Genomic DNA, 14,484 nt, shown 5'->3' with positions numbered 1-14,484 from the left:
GAGAGGTCCAGTAGTGCCCCTCTCCAAAGGAGCACCCGCCCTATGGTTAGAACCAGAAAGGTGGCAAAATGAAGGACCCTGGCTGCTTCCCCTTCTATCTGACCCCTCGCAACACCAGCAGATCAAGTTTATATTGACTCTATTCTTCCTTTCTTCCTGCTTTAGTCCCCAGTCCCCCTCCAGCACTGGCGGAGGGAGCTGGGGAGCAGGCGGCCTGGACAGTGCTAAGAGCATCACCGCTCAGAGGGGCCGAGCCCCAGCGACCGCCTCAACAAGTGCAAGAGCATATTCTGGTATTTCCCACAGAGAAAACAAATGAAAAAAAGAGAAACAGGTGACTGATTAAAAGAGTTTCCCCCCTCCTGTACACGAGATTCTGCAGTCACGCCGACAGATAGACATTAAATAATTCTTCCATAATAAATGATTGGAGATAAAAGCCGGCGGTGGCTGCTGCTGCTGTTTGGATTGCTCCATTGTCTGCATCTTTGTTTCTAGTTTGTTCCCCGGCCACTGTCGGCTGGCGCTGGGGCTGTCAGACCTTTGCCTCTAGCATTTCTAGGAAGAGTTTATGCATGGGAACCTTGCCCTGCAGTTTGATGCTGTAGAAGTGCTGCACAGCTTTGGCGGCCGTCTGCCGCAGGAGGGGCAAGGTCAGGAGCAGCTTGCCTGCTCGCCGGGGCTCCTCATTGCGCTGACTCAGCTCGTAGTCCTGCAGGGCTTCGTGGAGAAGGTCCTGGAGTTTCTGCACTGCATCCATGTCCTCTATGTGCATGGAGTCTGGGGGGAGGGAGAAGAGAAAGCAAACAGCAACATCAGACATGAGGAGGGAAATGCGTTACAGTCCTTAAGCTAAAGATGCTTCCTTTATTTTATTGCTTTTCTGGTTTTGTTTTGTTTTGTAAATGAAAAAAAAAATCTTACTGGGGTAAAAACACCTTGCTGGCAGGTGCTGCTGCTCCAAAATTTGGCATGAGCCCCAGGAGCTGACCCTCACAGTGCAGGAACAGTGAGGCTGTTGCTGGGGTTGGTGACACCTTGTGCCCCATGTGCCCGCTTCGCTGGTACCCCAAGTCTGTGTGGGGGTCAGCCTGGGGCCTTTGCGACTCACACTTCCACTTGCCCTCCATGCTCCTGCCGGGGAGAGTCACCCTGCAAGGGGCAGCATCTGCTGTGCTGCCACTTGGGAGCAATCTCATTAAGAATAATTAACACTGCTATAGTGCTTCATCTGTCTAAACTGCCTAATTGCCGTGCAGCTGCTCAGGGTGTCAGCAAGACAGAAAAGCCCCAGTAGGTCACAACCAGTGTGCACAGGGGTGTTGCTGGCCCCACCTTTGTGCATATGCCCCTGCTTTCAGAGACTGCCAGCAGCTGCTCGGAGAGCTTCCTGTTTCAGTCCATCACAGAAATCCGTGTGTCCTGCAAGGCCCCTTCCCCCAGGCTGCCAGTTAGATTCCTACAAGCTTGCAGAGTGTGCAAGGCTCCCTGGTGTCTCTCTGGGGCAAAGGTAGCTCGTAGTGACCCCATCCAGGGTCAAGCTGAGGTATGTGAGGTGACCACGGGCGAACACAGGCTGCTGAACTCATGGGTAAGTCCTGATGACAGAGAGCAGCACCACCGAGGGGAGAGGTTGTTCTGGAGAAGCAACCCAAAGACAGCATCGCTGATGGCTTTGCTCTCTTTCATCTCACTGATACTGGCTTCTTCCTTACAACTCCAACAAGAGCGAGAGACACCGTTGCCTTGTCTTCATTGTTCAGAGACTTTTAATCAATATTGAACCTGTTGATAAAGATTGCTGCCACAGGGCAACGAATCCAGGAGCAGCAGCAAAGGGATGCTAGAATAAGCACGCGTGCACGCAGAACTGCACCCGTCTGCCTCTCTATCTGGGCTTTGCAGTGTAACAGGGGGCTGGCTCAGCCCACACGCATCCAACACAAATGCAAGGGCTTGGGTTCCTGGGTCTGACAGCAGTGAAGAGGAGGGAAGCTGGCTGAAATGCCCAAATCTCTCTAGAAATATATGTCACCTCTGTGGAGAGCTCAACACAAATTAGGGACTGTGAATTTAATAAAATACATGTACAGTTATATCATTTATGGTGCATGATTTATGAAGTATTACAACAGTTGAGAAAATATTCTGTCTAGCAAGAAAGCTGTTTAAGAAGCTGTTTAGAAGGACTCCACTAACTAGAGGATATTAAAGGGTTGAACTTCAAAGAAGCCTACTGAGGAAAAATCATTATCGCTACATTTGCTTTTTGTATTGAAGAGACCAGGCAACAAAGGCCATAAAAGGGCTGGCAGGTCTTCACAGAGACCTGAGCTAGCCACAAAGGTTAATTTGGAGGAGTAGAGAGGGAGAAGCACATTGCCAAATCAGTCTGTCGACTTCCCCCAGATAGGCAGCACCTCTGGAGAACTCCCATGCACAATCAGGGGAAGCAAGTGTGCTTCCTTCCAGATGGCAGAGGTGATTTTGGAGACAGAAGCATTGAGAGCTGGAATTTGGAGAGAAACATGCTCCAGCCTTCTTATTTAATGTTTTTTTTCTGGCCAGGGGCACATGGGGGAGAAGTAATCATATCTTATCAGAGCTCACAGATCCAGTGGGTGCAAGAGGTACCAAGCAGTAAGCCATGCTTCAGCTCAAGGTGGGTGCTCTGCTTTTGAGTACTGATGCTGCTGTGCAGTAGACAATGCTTAAGTTGTGTTCTCATGCCACCTACCCTCTGTACAGTGAGACCTAATAGCCCTAAAAAGCTATGCATGTAGATGGAGAGAAATTGGGGAAATAAAGATCAAGGCCTGCCTTTCCTCTCTTTCCTGAAAGCAGCTCAAAATTGGCAGCTGACTGCAAAAAATAAAATAACATTGCAGGATTAATTTCCTTGCAATCCATCAATGAGCTGGTGTCAATGGCATTGATAAACTGTTAATTACAAAATCAATAGCTATGAATTTTTACAGCTGCCAGTGCACTGAGGTGCTCTGGAGGCTGCCTGGCCATGTCCCTGAGGATCAGCAGGCCTAGATGTGAGGCTATATGGCAGGAGCCCTTCTTTCCAGCACCGCTGGCATGGCACATAGGGCAGGTGGGAGGCTGGACAAGACCTGCTGCCTCCTCACCTAACACTCTTCTTGCAGCTTCTGGCAGAAGAAGCAAGAACCTACGAGGACCCATTAATGTAGAATTTGCTACACATCCCCTTGCTAGATCCAGACCTTGTTCACTCCATCTCAGCATTAAATGTACTGGCAAAGAAAAAAAAGGTGGGGGCAGGGGATAACGTTTCTCTCTGGCCATTCTAGGTTGTCCTTAACCGAACATGTGCTGTATGCTAACCTGGAGGGCTCTTCAAAACACAGGTTGATCAATTTGTATTCTTGTGGCAAGAGGACCTAGAAATGCTTAAAATGAGGCTGCTGTCTCTGAAGGGTAACAGGGTAAGTCTATAGCATGCTTACTGTGTCAAAAAATGGGTGATGATCACACTGTTGGAACATGCTTGTTGCTTTGGGCATTAAGAATTCATTTCTCAGCTCTCTGAAACACACTTAGTAAAGACAGTCTTTGCTTGGATTCTCTCACCCACCAGGTGAGCCCTGGTGGCATTTCACTGAGGATTTAGAGATCAGCCACAGCTCTGGCAGGGCGGCTCCTTCAAAGCAATGCCTGCCCTGTTGTTGGTTTCTCCTCTAGTGAGGAGTGAGTGAGCTGCCCCTTCTGGTTCCATTTTCTTTAATTACTAGAAACAAAGGGTCAACGTACAACGAAGAGAGGAAAGTCCCGAGAAGCTGGATTACATGAGCAATTACACCCAGCAGGGATAGGGGAAATTCAGGAATTTACCTAGATGGAAGGCAAGCAGAAGAAGGCAGGTCTAGGCAGCACAGGTGCTAATCTAAGAGTTCAGCTTTAAACCCTGCCTCTGACCCAGGGGAGTTATGGACTAGCCCCAAGGTAGTCTGCATTCTTAATGGTTTAGGAGTCAGCTGTTTGCATGCAAGCAAATACATGCAGGCTCTGCAAGTTTATTCCATGTCAAAAATACATTAAGAATAATAACATATTAAAAGAATGCAAGGTTGAATGTGAAGGTTATATTATAAAAATACAGCTTGCGCTATCTAGCTTCCTTGTGTGTGTGTCGAAAGGCTCTAGCTGCATGAAAAACAAGATCTCATGTTTTACTTTCAGCAGCAATACGATAACAAAGCAGGATTGTTGTGGCTTATGCTCCTACAGAACCGCACGTCTACCTGCACCAGAACAAACCGGTGAAGTCAGAGTGGCTCTTCCCATCCAGCTGAGGACATGCAGTGGCCTTTGCCTCCTGACCCTTACCTCGGTTTCTTTATTCCACCAAGCTGGAAGCAGAACCCTGAAGCAGCTGATAAGTGTTGTTTTTTGCTCTGTCATTGCTCAGTGTTCCTCCACTCCTGATACAGACCATCCCATAAGCCTTACACTGGGCTTAGTCCTGACAGCAAAGTGAGCAACACCAGCAGAGTGCTTCCGTTGCACTGTGAAGAGCTTGGTGGCATCAAGGCTGGGGTCCTACAACAGCTCTGCTCATAGCATGAGCCAGATAAGTGTCTCAGTATGGCTCGTCTGTCACCCCGTCACTGCACTGAGGAGCCCTTCTCCTTGTTCAGTCCTTGTGACCTTCCTGGTAGACAGGAGGCAGTTTTTTTTTTAACAAGAGTTGATTACATAGCCAAAAGCCACCATCCCACAATCGAGAGAGGCCAGCCTTGGCCATCTGCCCATCCTGGTTCAGTGGCAAAGTGAAGGCAGCAATTAGAGGTAAAAAAAAAAAAAAAAAAAAAAAAAAGCAATATATGAGAAATTGAAAAAGGGAACTAGATAGCAATTTATATGAATCAGAAGTTATGAAGTGTAGAAAATCGATAAGGGAAGTGAAGGACATTGGAAGAAAATCCAGGGCTGAAAGGGCTAAGGACTCCTCAATAAAGAAGAGTTTTATAAATATTTAAGAAAAACAATCATTTGTAGGGGTGCTCTTTTCTGATGGAGATGATTAATCTATTAACAGAATGGGGAGACAGAAGTCCTCGGTGAGTATTTCTGTCCTGAGTTTAGAAAAAAGAAGTGTTATGTACCTGTCTTACATGAAATGAAGATCATAGAATCATAGAATAATGACAATGAAGACTCCTTAGTCTGTTGTTTATGCAAGAAGATATTAGACATCTGTTAGGTACAAACTTCACAGAAATCAGCAGACCTTGCTTTAAGAGATCTAAAATTGCTGGTGAAGGCTCATCTAGAGCAGATTAATGATGAACAAGTCTTGTTATTTTTGAGAAATTCAAAATGTCTGGAGAAGTTCTAATGATGCATATACTTTCCTGGGTCCTGTTCGATAATTGCCATGGTAGCCTGGTGTGAACCAGAGCAAATAAAGGAAAAAGAAATGTGATGTTCAATTAAGACTTAAAAGATGGTATTACAACTACTGCCAGTCAACAGAATACTTTGGAATAAAGGTCTTGTCAAACAAACCTGATTTCATTCTCTGATGAGATTACAAGTTTGGCTGATAAAGTTAACTGTATAGATATAATAGACTTAGGCTTTTATAAGGCACTTGGCTTAGCACCACAGGACATTCTCATTAAAAAATTAGCACTGTGCAATACCAATAAAGCACACTTTCAATTGATTAGTGAACTGGCTAGATGACAGATTTCAAAGTAGCTATCAGTGGTGAATCATCCCTGAAGGAGGAGTTTTCTAGTAGAAATCCACAGGGATCAGTAAAAAAAAAAACAGATGCTACCCAACATTTTTATCAATGATCTGTAAGTAATTTCTTTCTTTCCTTTTTTTTTTTTTTCTTTCAAATTTCTGCTAAGATGTGTGGAAGACAAGGAGGAACAGAAGGCTGTAAAATAGGCAGGATAGGGCAGCCTCACAGAGTGTTCTGGACACTTGACGTAACACATCTATAGGCAAGAAATGCAGCTATGGGACAGGAACTGTATCATGTCAAGCTGTAAGGTCTAAAGGACCTGGGATCACAGGAGGCAGCTCAGAAAAGATCAGTATGTGGAGGGTGAACTCAGGCAAAATCACATTAGGAATATGGTACTTTTTTTTTTTTTTTTTTTTTAATTGAGGGAACAATTTATTTCTAGAGTCAGCTATCATGAAAGGTTTCAATTACCCACTTTATCTTTCTGGAAGATGGCTTTAGCTGAGCACAGAAACTGGACTCAGTGCTGACCTGCAAGGGTGAATTCTGTTGAAAGTTCGGCGAGATGTGAGACAGTGAGACTCCGGGGATGTAGAGGGAGCCCTCGTCACACGGTAGCTTCAGCCAGCTTCCCTTTGGAAGGGACTCCTGAGCAAATATGTGTCTGGCTGTTGTGCAACAGCAGCACAGCACGCAGCACCTCTCGTGTCTCCCACAGGCACAGGCTTCCAGCCTGCTGGCCTGAGAGCCGTGACCTTCCCCACACTAACATGGAGGTACTGGGCTGAGGGCCCTGGCCTTTCTCATCCTTTTCCCGAGAAGAAATAGCACAGTCACAGCAGACTTCTGCCAGCACATCTTATTCTCTGTCATCCAGATGGAAGGGACCCGGGGGGTGGGTGGGATTGAGTGTTTGTTGTCACTGAACATTTCCAGGACCAGACCAGGCAGTCCCAACCCAACAGGGTTCTTTTTGGGGGGGGTGGGGTGGTGGGATTTAAAACTGGGACCAGGGTGTCCCTGTTTGTTGTAACTGACCAACACTACTCAGCTGAATGCATGCTTGGCCTAAATTCCCTTATCTGAGCTCACGGCACACGGCCTTTCTCTTAGGGCCAGAAGCCAGCAGCCTGCCCAACCCTGGCTGGTCCCACTTCCTAATACAAGGACAGATTGCAACTGGGGCTGTAGTGGCAGCAAGCCATACTTCTCCCTCCTTTTCAGCTTGGAGCCTCCATCTCTCTCCTGTCTGTGGACAGAGGAACTTTGGGGATGCTGTATGACATGGGCAGAGCACAGTCTCGGGCACTGGGCCCTAGATTGCTCACAGGCCAGATAACAGCATAGGCTTTAACTCCCTGATCGTGAGGCTGCCTGAGCCAGGGCTGTACCTGAATTGGCGAGGGCCAGAGCTTTGAGCGTGACAAACTCCTCCTTTTCCACCTTGAGCTTCTTGTAGCGGCGCACCAGTTGTAGGATGGCCAGGTAGAGCTCCAGCAGACCCGTCAGACGAGAGTGTTCTTCGTCCATGATGTAGTCCTCAGCATAGACAAGCTTGTCCTCGTACGGCAGGGAGCGGTACACAATGCCCAGGATGAGGATTTCCATCCAGGCGCTCTGCAGTAGGCTCATCTGGTCCCCAAGGGAGAGATTGGAGAACCCTGAGAGGGCAAAAGACAGCCAGGGTCACAGGGGTGTACAGCAAAGCCTCTAGGAGCCTGGGCTCCTTAATTTCCTTGGGATTCATCCCAAGAACTCTCCCCCACTGACCTGCCACTCTCAAAACAAGGCTTACTGAAGCAACCTCTGTCTGTCTGGCAATCAGCACATGCAGAATATGGCAACCCAAGGCTAATGATAACCTCTTTTTAGTGATTTCTACTTCTCCTAATACAGCAGCTGTTTCATACCACGTTTTCCCGCTCACTGTTCCTCCACAGTTTTGTACTGCAGCCTATTTAGTCTCCCCAGCTGAACCAAAGAGCAGAGCAGAGCTCCAGAGAGCAGAAAAGAGGTATCTGATGGGATAGGAGGAAATGACACGGGCCTGAATTTCAAGCACAGCATAATCTCATTCAGCCAACATGAGAAAAGGTCCCACCACAACAGAGCACTGAAGAGTCAAAAGCTGAATATATCTGTGAACAGAATCCTCTTCCACTTGTCACCACTCCCTGAGCTCCATCAGCTTTCTGCCCCTCACAGCCAACAATCCTACGCAGCATAAAAAGACCTTTGTGGTGCTATTCAAGTACCTAAAACGCTGCCAGAAACTGTAGCAATGGAACAAGCAGCCAGCAGTGAAGCAAGGCAACCTCCCCAGATACAGAAAGAGCAATCACAGTCTGGACATAGACAGTGACAGCCCCGGAGCCCTGCTGGCAGTGCTGAGAAAGTGGAGAAGCTGGAACAGAGAAGTCCTGTCTGTCCTGAGGGGAAAGGGGTAACAACAACAACAAAAAAAAGTGCACAGGAAGGAAAGCTATATCTGTTCTGTCCTCTGCACCAGGCATGTGAGAAGGCCAGATCACGAAAGACCCTAGGAGGCAGGCACTGTACACAGCCATCACAAACAGAGATGCGTTGGTCCCCTCTAGGCAGCTCCTGTCCACTGCTGACAGGCAGGAGCTGTGCTTTTTGGCAGCTCCTTGTGTCTAAAGGTTCCTAAGGCTGTGGGAGAACAGGACACCCCCAGCTGTGCTCCACTCACCTCCCCTGCCAGTTTTAACCCCAATGCTTATTAAACCTCGGGGCTCACTCTCTTCGAGAGGCCTGGCAGCTCATTAGCTGCTGTCCCCAGGAGCCTCCCAGCCCTGCTCACTGCATGCTAGGCCCAGCAGGACGCGTCTGTCCCACAGCCCTCCCTGCTCACAGTCCTTGGCCCCACATCGGGGCCTAGGTAGCCAGCCACCATGATGATCATTTGATTTCTCTTGTTATCAAGTTGGCAATTAACAAAAGAGCTGATGATTGCTATATTGACTGGCTGTGGGTTCTCTTTTTCTATCTGCACTATCTCAGCCGGGGAAGGGAAGGCAGAAGGGTGGGTTAGTGGTATTTATTTATCACTGCGCCATGTTTTGTGTTTGTGTTGCCAGGGGAAGCAAAGGGTGATAATGGCCTGGCAGCCCTTGGACATCCAATTTCCCTTATCAGGCCACTGAATAGAAAAGAGGCCCCAGGCCACATTAATTAACAGATACCAATCAGCTGTCACGTGTTGTGTGTGCAAGGTCTGAGGGGAGCAGTGGGTGGGAGGGAAGAATCAATAAACCACTGGGGAGGAGAGCCAGAGGGAACAGCTAAAGAGGAGTCCAGGCTACTCGGGAGAAGAGCTGTATATCCAGCTCCATGGCTGTGAGACCGATCCTGGTGCAGCACAGCCCTTGCTCCACATAGCCCTGCACCTGGTGAGGATGTTAGTGCTGCAGCAGTGCTGACCTCCTCCTTCACCTCAGCCTCCTGCAGGCAGTACTGTGCTTTTGTGCTGCTCCTGAATGTGGCCCTCCTGACCGAGTCCAGCAGCAGGCTGAAGCAGCTCTCAGGCTTGGGATCCTGTATCCTCACATCTCCTTGCTGCACAGGGATCTGATGGAATTGGCCCTGACACAGAGAAAGCTGTGCACGGGTACTGTCATAGTCTGGCACCTGGAATCTGTACCCTGCAGCCAGCCAAAAGCAGTCCTCTGGGCACCTGTCTCCTAGTGCTGACCACAGAGAACAGCCCAGCATTGAGGCTGCTGCCTTAAGTCCAGTTTCTGGGTCAGTCACGTGGCCGTTCTGCACCGTCATTACCCATCTGGGTTACAAGGGGGGTTATGCCATCTCCTCAGCACAGCCTGCCAACAAAATTTGTAAAAGATTGTGAAACAGTGAGGTAGTGCAGGGAGAGGATCCAGAACAGACATGACTCACGCATTTCTGCTAGAGAATAAAAAGTGGAAAATTTTTACTTAACCCAAGCAGTAGCCTGTACACACAGCATCTCTGTGAATCATTCTTTCCCAGATGTAGTTATGGCAGACAGGGAATTGCACAGCAGAGACCGTGCTTTACCTGTGCCAAGGAGGACAGAAGAGCCAGCTGCAATTGCCCTGCCCACCTGGCAAAGCCCCCTGCCAGAATCAGTCTCAGGTGGCCAGCGACTCCAGCATCAGCAGGTGGGCATGAAGGAGGGAGTGTTGCAGTGACAGCCCTGGATTTGAAACACGTGGCAGAATTGGGACCCTCCTCTTCCAGTGTTTTCACAAGTAGAATGCAAGTGCTGGAGGACTGTGCTGTACCATATTGCACTCTGCACAAACAAGGGAAGATCAGGTAACGTGGGGTCTCCCAGGGTATAAAACTTGGGATCTGGAATGATAAATGCTAATTTCACCTGGCCAAAATCACAGGCTTGCTATCATAGGTTTGTCACACTGGAGAACCTCCAGCTGTGAAATTCAAGTGCCTTGCCATCATCTTACAGCTTTCAGAAATTGCTAACAATCCAGCTCTTTTGCGTTCCTGAGCTATTTGATGGCATAGCATCCAGAACTTGCCCTTAATCTGTTTCTTGCTTTTTATTCTTGCTGCAGGTCTTATCCTGAAAGATGCTGAATACTCCACAGGCATCAGAAGAAGCCCGAGAAAGTATTTCAGGACACAGAGCCTCCGTCTCCAGCACAGAGCTGCATGAATGTTTCCCTCCTTCCCAGGTGCAGGTTGAGCAAAGCTGCTTTATTTGCAGCAGCTGATGTGACATTCATTTTTTTTTTTTTTTTTTTTTTCATTTTTTTTTCAGTGGTTTGGCAATGGGAGCTCCCAGAATTACAAAAAAAAAAAAAGTCACATAATTTGTGGCAAGTGGAGTTCATAATCTGTTAATTTATTATCATTTCTGTCATCCTGGAGGGCCATTAGCAGAGGTAATAAAGGGAGATGTAATTATAGGATCTGAGGCCACTCCAGACACAGCTGCTGTCACTCCACTTGCCATATTTCATTCTGTGCTAGTACTACCATCTTCCTAGTGAGAACAGCACAACAGCTACCCTGGGAGAGTCTTCATCGTCACCCCTCGAGAGGAGTCTTGTCTCCCTGCATCAAGGTATGCAGAGAAGGTAGATGTTGTTCAAAGACAATTAGCACAGGGGAAGGGGAAGTAGCGGGGAGGGAGCCTTCTACAGAAGGGTACAACTCTGTACTGGCTAAGTGTGGCTTTTGAGCTAATAGCTAGTATGGCTATTGAGCTAATACCACTTGCTGAACACCATTAAATCATGCTTCCTTGTTATCATAGGAGAGTGACTTACTTAAGCTTCACTGATTTTATTTGCTAACACTTGAGGCAGAAGTTTGTGCCAACATCTGGGATCCTGAAGGGTTGGCGTGACTTTAACATCACGCAGTGCTTTACTAATTCCAGTGTGAGCACAAGGCAGGGATATATGATTTTTGTTCCTTTCTCAGTGCTCTCTGTGTCCAACACACAGGAAGCAGTGTCTTTTTTCTCAAAATCTTTGAAAGGCAGAAATACAGGGCATGCATAATCTAGACACCTGGCAGCCTCCTGGCCCTGCCCTGCCCTGCCCCCTTGCTGCCTAACTCAGTAAGTTTCGTACTTGTTTCAGAACTATAGGGTACTTTGTTCCATTTTTATGAACTGTCTTTTATTATGTTTGATTCTTGGTACTGCTCCCTTGTGTAACAGCCCCTGAGCTCTCTCCTGTATACACAGTTGTGTTATGATACTGCTACTGGTCTGAGCTATGCCAGGCTGATGGCTGTTATCATGTTGCAGGGGCTTTGATAGGAAAAGAAAATACAGAGAGAAAACTGAGATGATGACAGGTGTGTCCTGCCTTTCAGAAAGGAGAAGTCCTTTTCAAAGTGCAGGAGTCCTCACTACTATAATCCCATTCTGGGAAAATGATTATGGCAAACTCTATAGGAGCTTGGAGCTGAACATCCCACACTTATCCCACAGCTTCAAGCAAGGGAGCTACAGCAGGGCACCCTGTACAAACAGAAATGGCCAAGGTTAGAGGAACAGACAGCAACACCTTACTGGATGGCCATAGTGGATGACTGAACTGCATTAAAACCACTCCTGTTAACACCCCAAGTACTGGGTTAGTAGAGCAATCCGGGCTGAGTTCCCTAATCGCCACTGTAACCCCACTTGTGATGACTCAGCCCCAGATGGATTCCAGCACTAGTGATGGGTGTAATCCCCGCAGATCTCATGTAAGAAGGGCACCACTGATATTAACCTCTAGTCAGAAACACTGCCCTCAGAAAGTTTCTTCAGACTTTATAGTCCTGCTACGGACTTATTCCATATAGCCCAGAATACCACTGACCTTTTAGTCACAGGAGAAATACTCACACTGAGAAAGAAGGAGCAGCCATCAAAGAGAAAAAGAGGGGTGACAAAAAGAAGTAGAATACATAGGAGAACTGAACTGTCTGCTCACTCATGCTAAGATGCCTCACCAACAAGAGCTTAAAGCCAAGAAGCAAAGTCTGAATCCATCTCCCCAGAACCTCCTTGAGGCTCATGTCTGCTCCTTGTGCCTGGGCCCAGCCTATCTGCAGGTGTGAGACGCTGGTGCTATGTCACTCAATTGCACAGGCACACTCAATTGGACACAGACAGTGAGCTTTCAGAGGCCAGTCACATTGCCAATAAGTTGTCCTCATTATTTTTCAGCACAGAAGCCTGGAGATTCATTGACAATAGTGAGTATGTCCTCCAACCCAATGGGATGTGTTCTGTGATGAATCCAGTATGAAGAAAGCTTTCCTGAGTCTGGGGGCAAGAATGCCCACTACAGACAAGGTGGGTACCTGCCTTGTCATTAGCACTGAAGTCTGGTCACTATTGTAACATTTATTCATCTATAGGCACAACACACCTAGCACTTATTAACGCAGTTCAAAACCTCTAGAGTCCAGCATTCCAAGGGCTGTTCCCCAAGTGCTTTCTCTGTGCCACTCAATACCAGGTATCACCAAGAACTTTACTATAGCCTCTCAAAGCCTACTGCATAATCCCAGGGCGCACACACACACAATCATCAAATTATGCACTTGCACCAGGGGCTATAGTGGAGTTTGTTTCCCATGAAAGCCCACCATAAGCAGTTTTCTGTGACAGTAGTTTCCATCCATCACTATACATAAAAATCCTACTTGCAGACAAACTGATAAGCACAGTGATAAATAATAGCTCCCTTTGCTGTTCATGCTTAGGCCTTGTAATTTCCCCTGTTTACCTGGGATGTGCTTTGCCCAGCCAATGATCACCACCAGTTCCCTGTCTGCCAGGTCACAGAGGGTTGTCAGGGCTTTGATGTCACTCTCCGGCATGGTTGGATCAGGCATGGCATAAATCTTCTCTGGCTCTGCCACCAGCAAGTGGGAGACGATCTTAGTCACTGCACATTTCAAAGGAGAAGTTGTTGTTGTATCTCTCATGACATAAGGTGTCATAACAGCCCTTTCTACAAGGGCCTTCCTGGGAGAACACAGCTAGAACATAGGCTGCAGGACCTCTGAAATGGTTTTGGTCACAACAAGAGGACACTACGCTGCAGCTCTACAGGCTGTAGTGATTTGCCTATGTCAAACCAGCTCTGTAGAGGGCTGACAAAAGGAGCAAGCTACTCTAAGGCTGTCAGCCGCTCTCTCAGGTAGGTCCAACAAGGCTGGGAGGAGACACAAATTCCAAAAAGTAATGGGAGGACTTGGAAAAGCTTAGAGAATTGTTGGAGAGTTATTGGTGATTGGAAGAGAGAAATCAGCACAGGACCAGTTTTGCCAATGCCAGAAAAGTACAGAAAAAAAAAAAAAAACACTACATGAATTTTATAATCTCCTACGAAAGTTCAGTGATTTAATCCTAGGTACAATATGTATAGCACCTGGGTTACACCTTAGATGTATCTCATCTGCCTATGCACTATGATCATAAGAAAAAATTCCTAGTTCTGGTGACCAATATGGGAACCAGAAGTGACAACTGCTCCGTTGCACATTTTGGGAGACCAATGAAAAGGAATGTAGTGGCTGTCAGATGACCACAATTCAAGACCGATACATACGTGGCTTTTTAGCTGGAGGAGGGATCTGTAAGCTCAGGTAAGTGCTACTCTCAGAATCCAGTCTCCTCTTGTACTTCTGGCGGCCTCCTCGGACTCGATCCAGACGAACACCTGCAGATAAAACACAATAAATTCTCATGATTCCTTATTGCCACAGGAAATCTTGACATTCAGATGTAAAAAATCTCCTAAGATGTCCCCCACAGTCCAGAGATTGTCTCTCTTCCAAACACCTGAGATCCTAACTGAACCCAGAGATCCCAATAATACCACATAAACTGCCTCCAGCTCTAACAATACTGCTGTAAGCTTTACTTTTATTCAAAACATTAAGGAAGACAAAAATTAACCCATTCGAACTCTTGAATCACCATCAATCAAACAGACAAATGAAAAGCCTCAGAATTCAATGCCCTCTGGATGATCTTGCTTTTAAAAGAAAGACTTTAAATGTCAATCAAACCTGCCGTTATAAAAATAAGCTTTTAGATTGTTCTTAAAAATGAGAAGTTAAATGTTCTGTGACCTCTCACTATTTATATTTGAAAAAAGTGATCTATAGCAAATAGATTATGAACTATGAATTCAACAAAAAATGTTTCAGGTTTCATCAAGTAAGGAACTGTAATAAAAGTAGAACCAAATAAATAGAAACAACCTCTACTA

General features: G+C 46.8%; 1 protein-coding gene across 4 annotated transcripts in view; it reads right to left on the bottom strand.

The window, feature by feature from the left end:
- Positions 1–535: 535 nt before the first annotated feature.
- Positions 536–14,484, bottom strand: part of ESRRB (estrogen related receptor beta) — a 36,696-nt gene continuing 22,747 nt past the window's right edge. For 2 of the 4 annotated variants that reach the window (XM_032188951.1, XM_032188952.1), the window contains 4 exons: positions 13,819–13,929; positions 12,991–13,152; positions 7,123–7,392; positions 536–780 (listed from right to left, as the gene is read on the bottom strand). In XM_032188951.1, coding sequence (XP_032044842.1) covers positions 536–780; positions 7,123–7,392; positions 12,991–13,152; positions 13,819–13,929 — 788 coding nt within the window. Of the gene's footprint in view, positions 781–7,122; positions 7,393–12,990; positions 13,188–13,808; positions 13,930–14,484 lie in introns of all 4 variants that reach the window. The other 2 variants (XM_032188954.1, XM_032188953.1) reach the window with 2 other exon arrangements.

Source organism: Aythya fuligula, chromosome 5 (assembly GCF_009819795.1).
Source record: "Aythya fuligula isolate bAytFul2 chromosome 5, bAytFul2.pri, whole genome shotgun sequence".
Taxonomy (NCBI): Eukaryota; Metazoa; Chordata; class Aves; order Anseriformes; family Anatidae; genus Aythya; species Aythya fuligula.
Note: the sequence above shows the minus strand (reverse complement) of the source record. Positions and strands in the feature narration are given on the sequence as shown.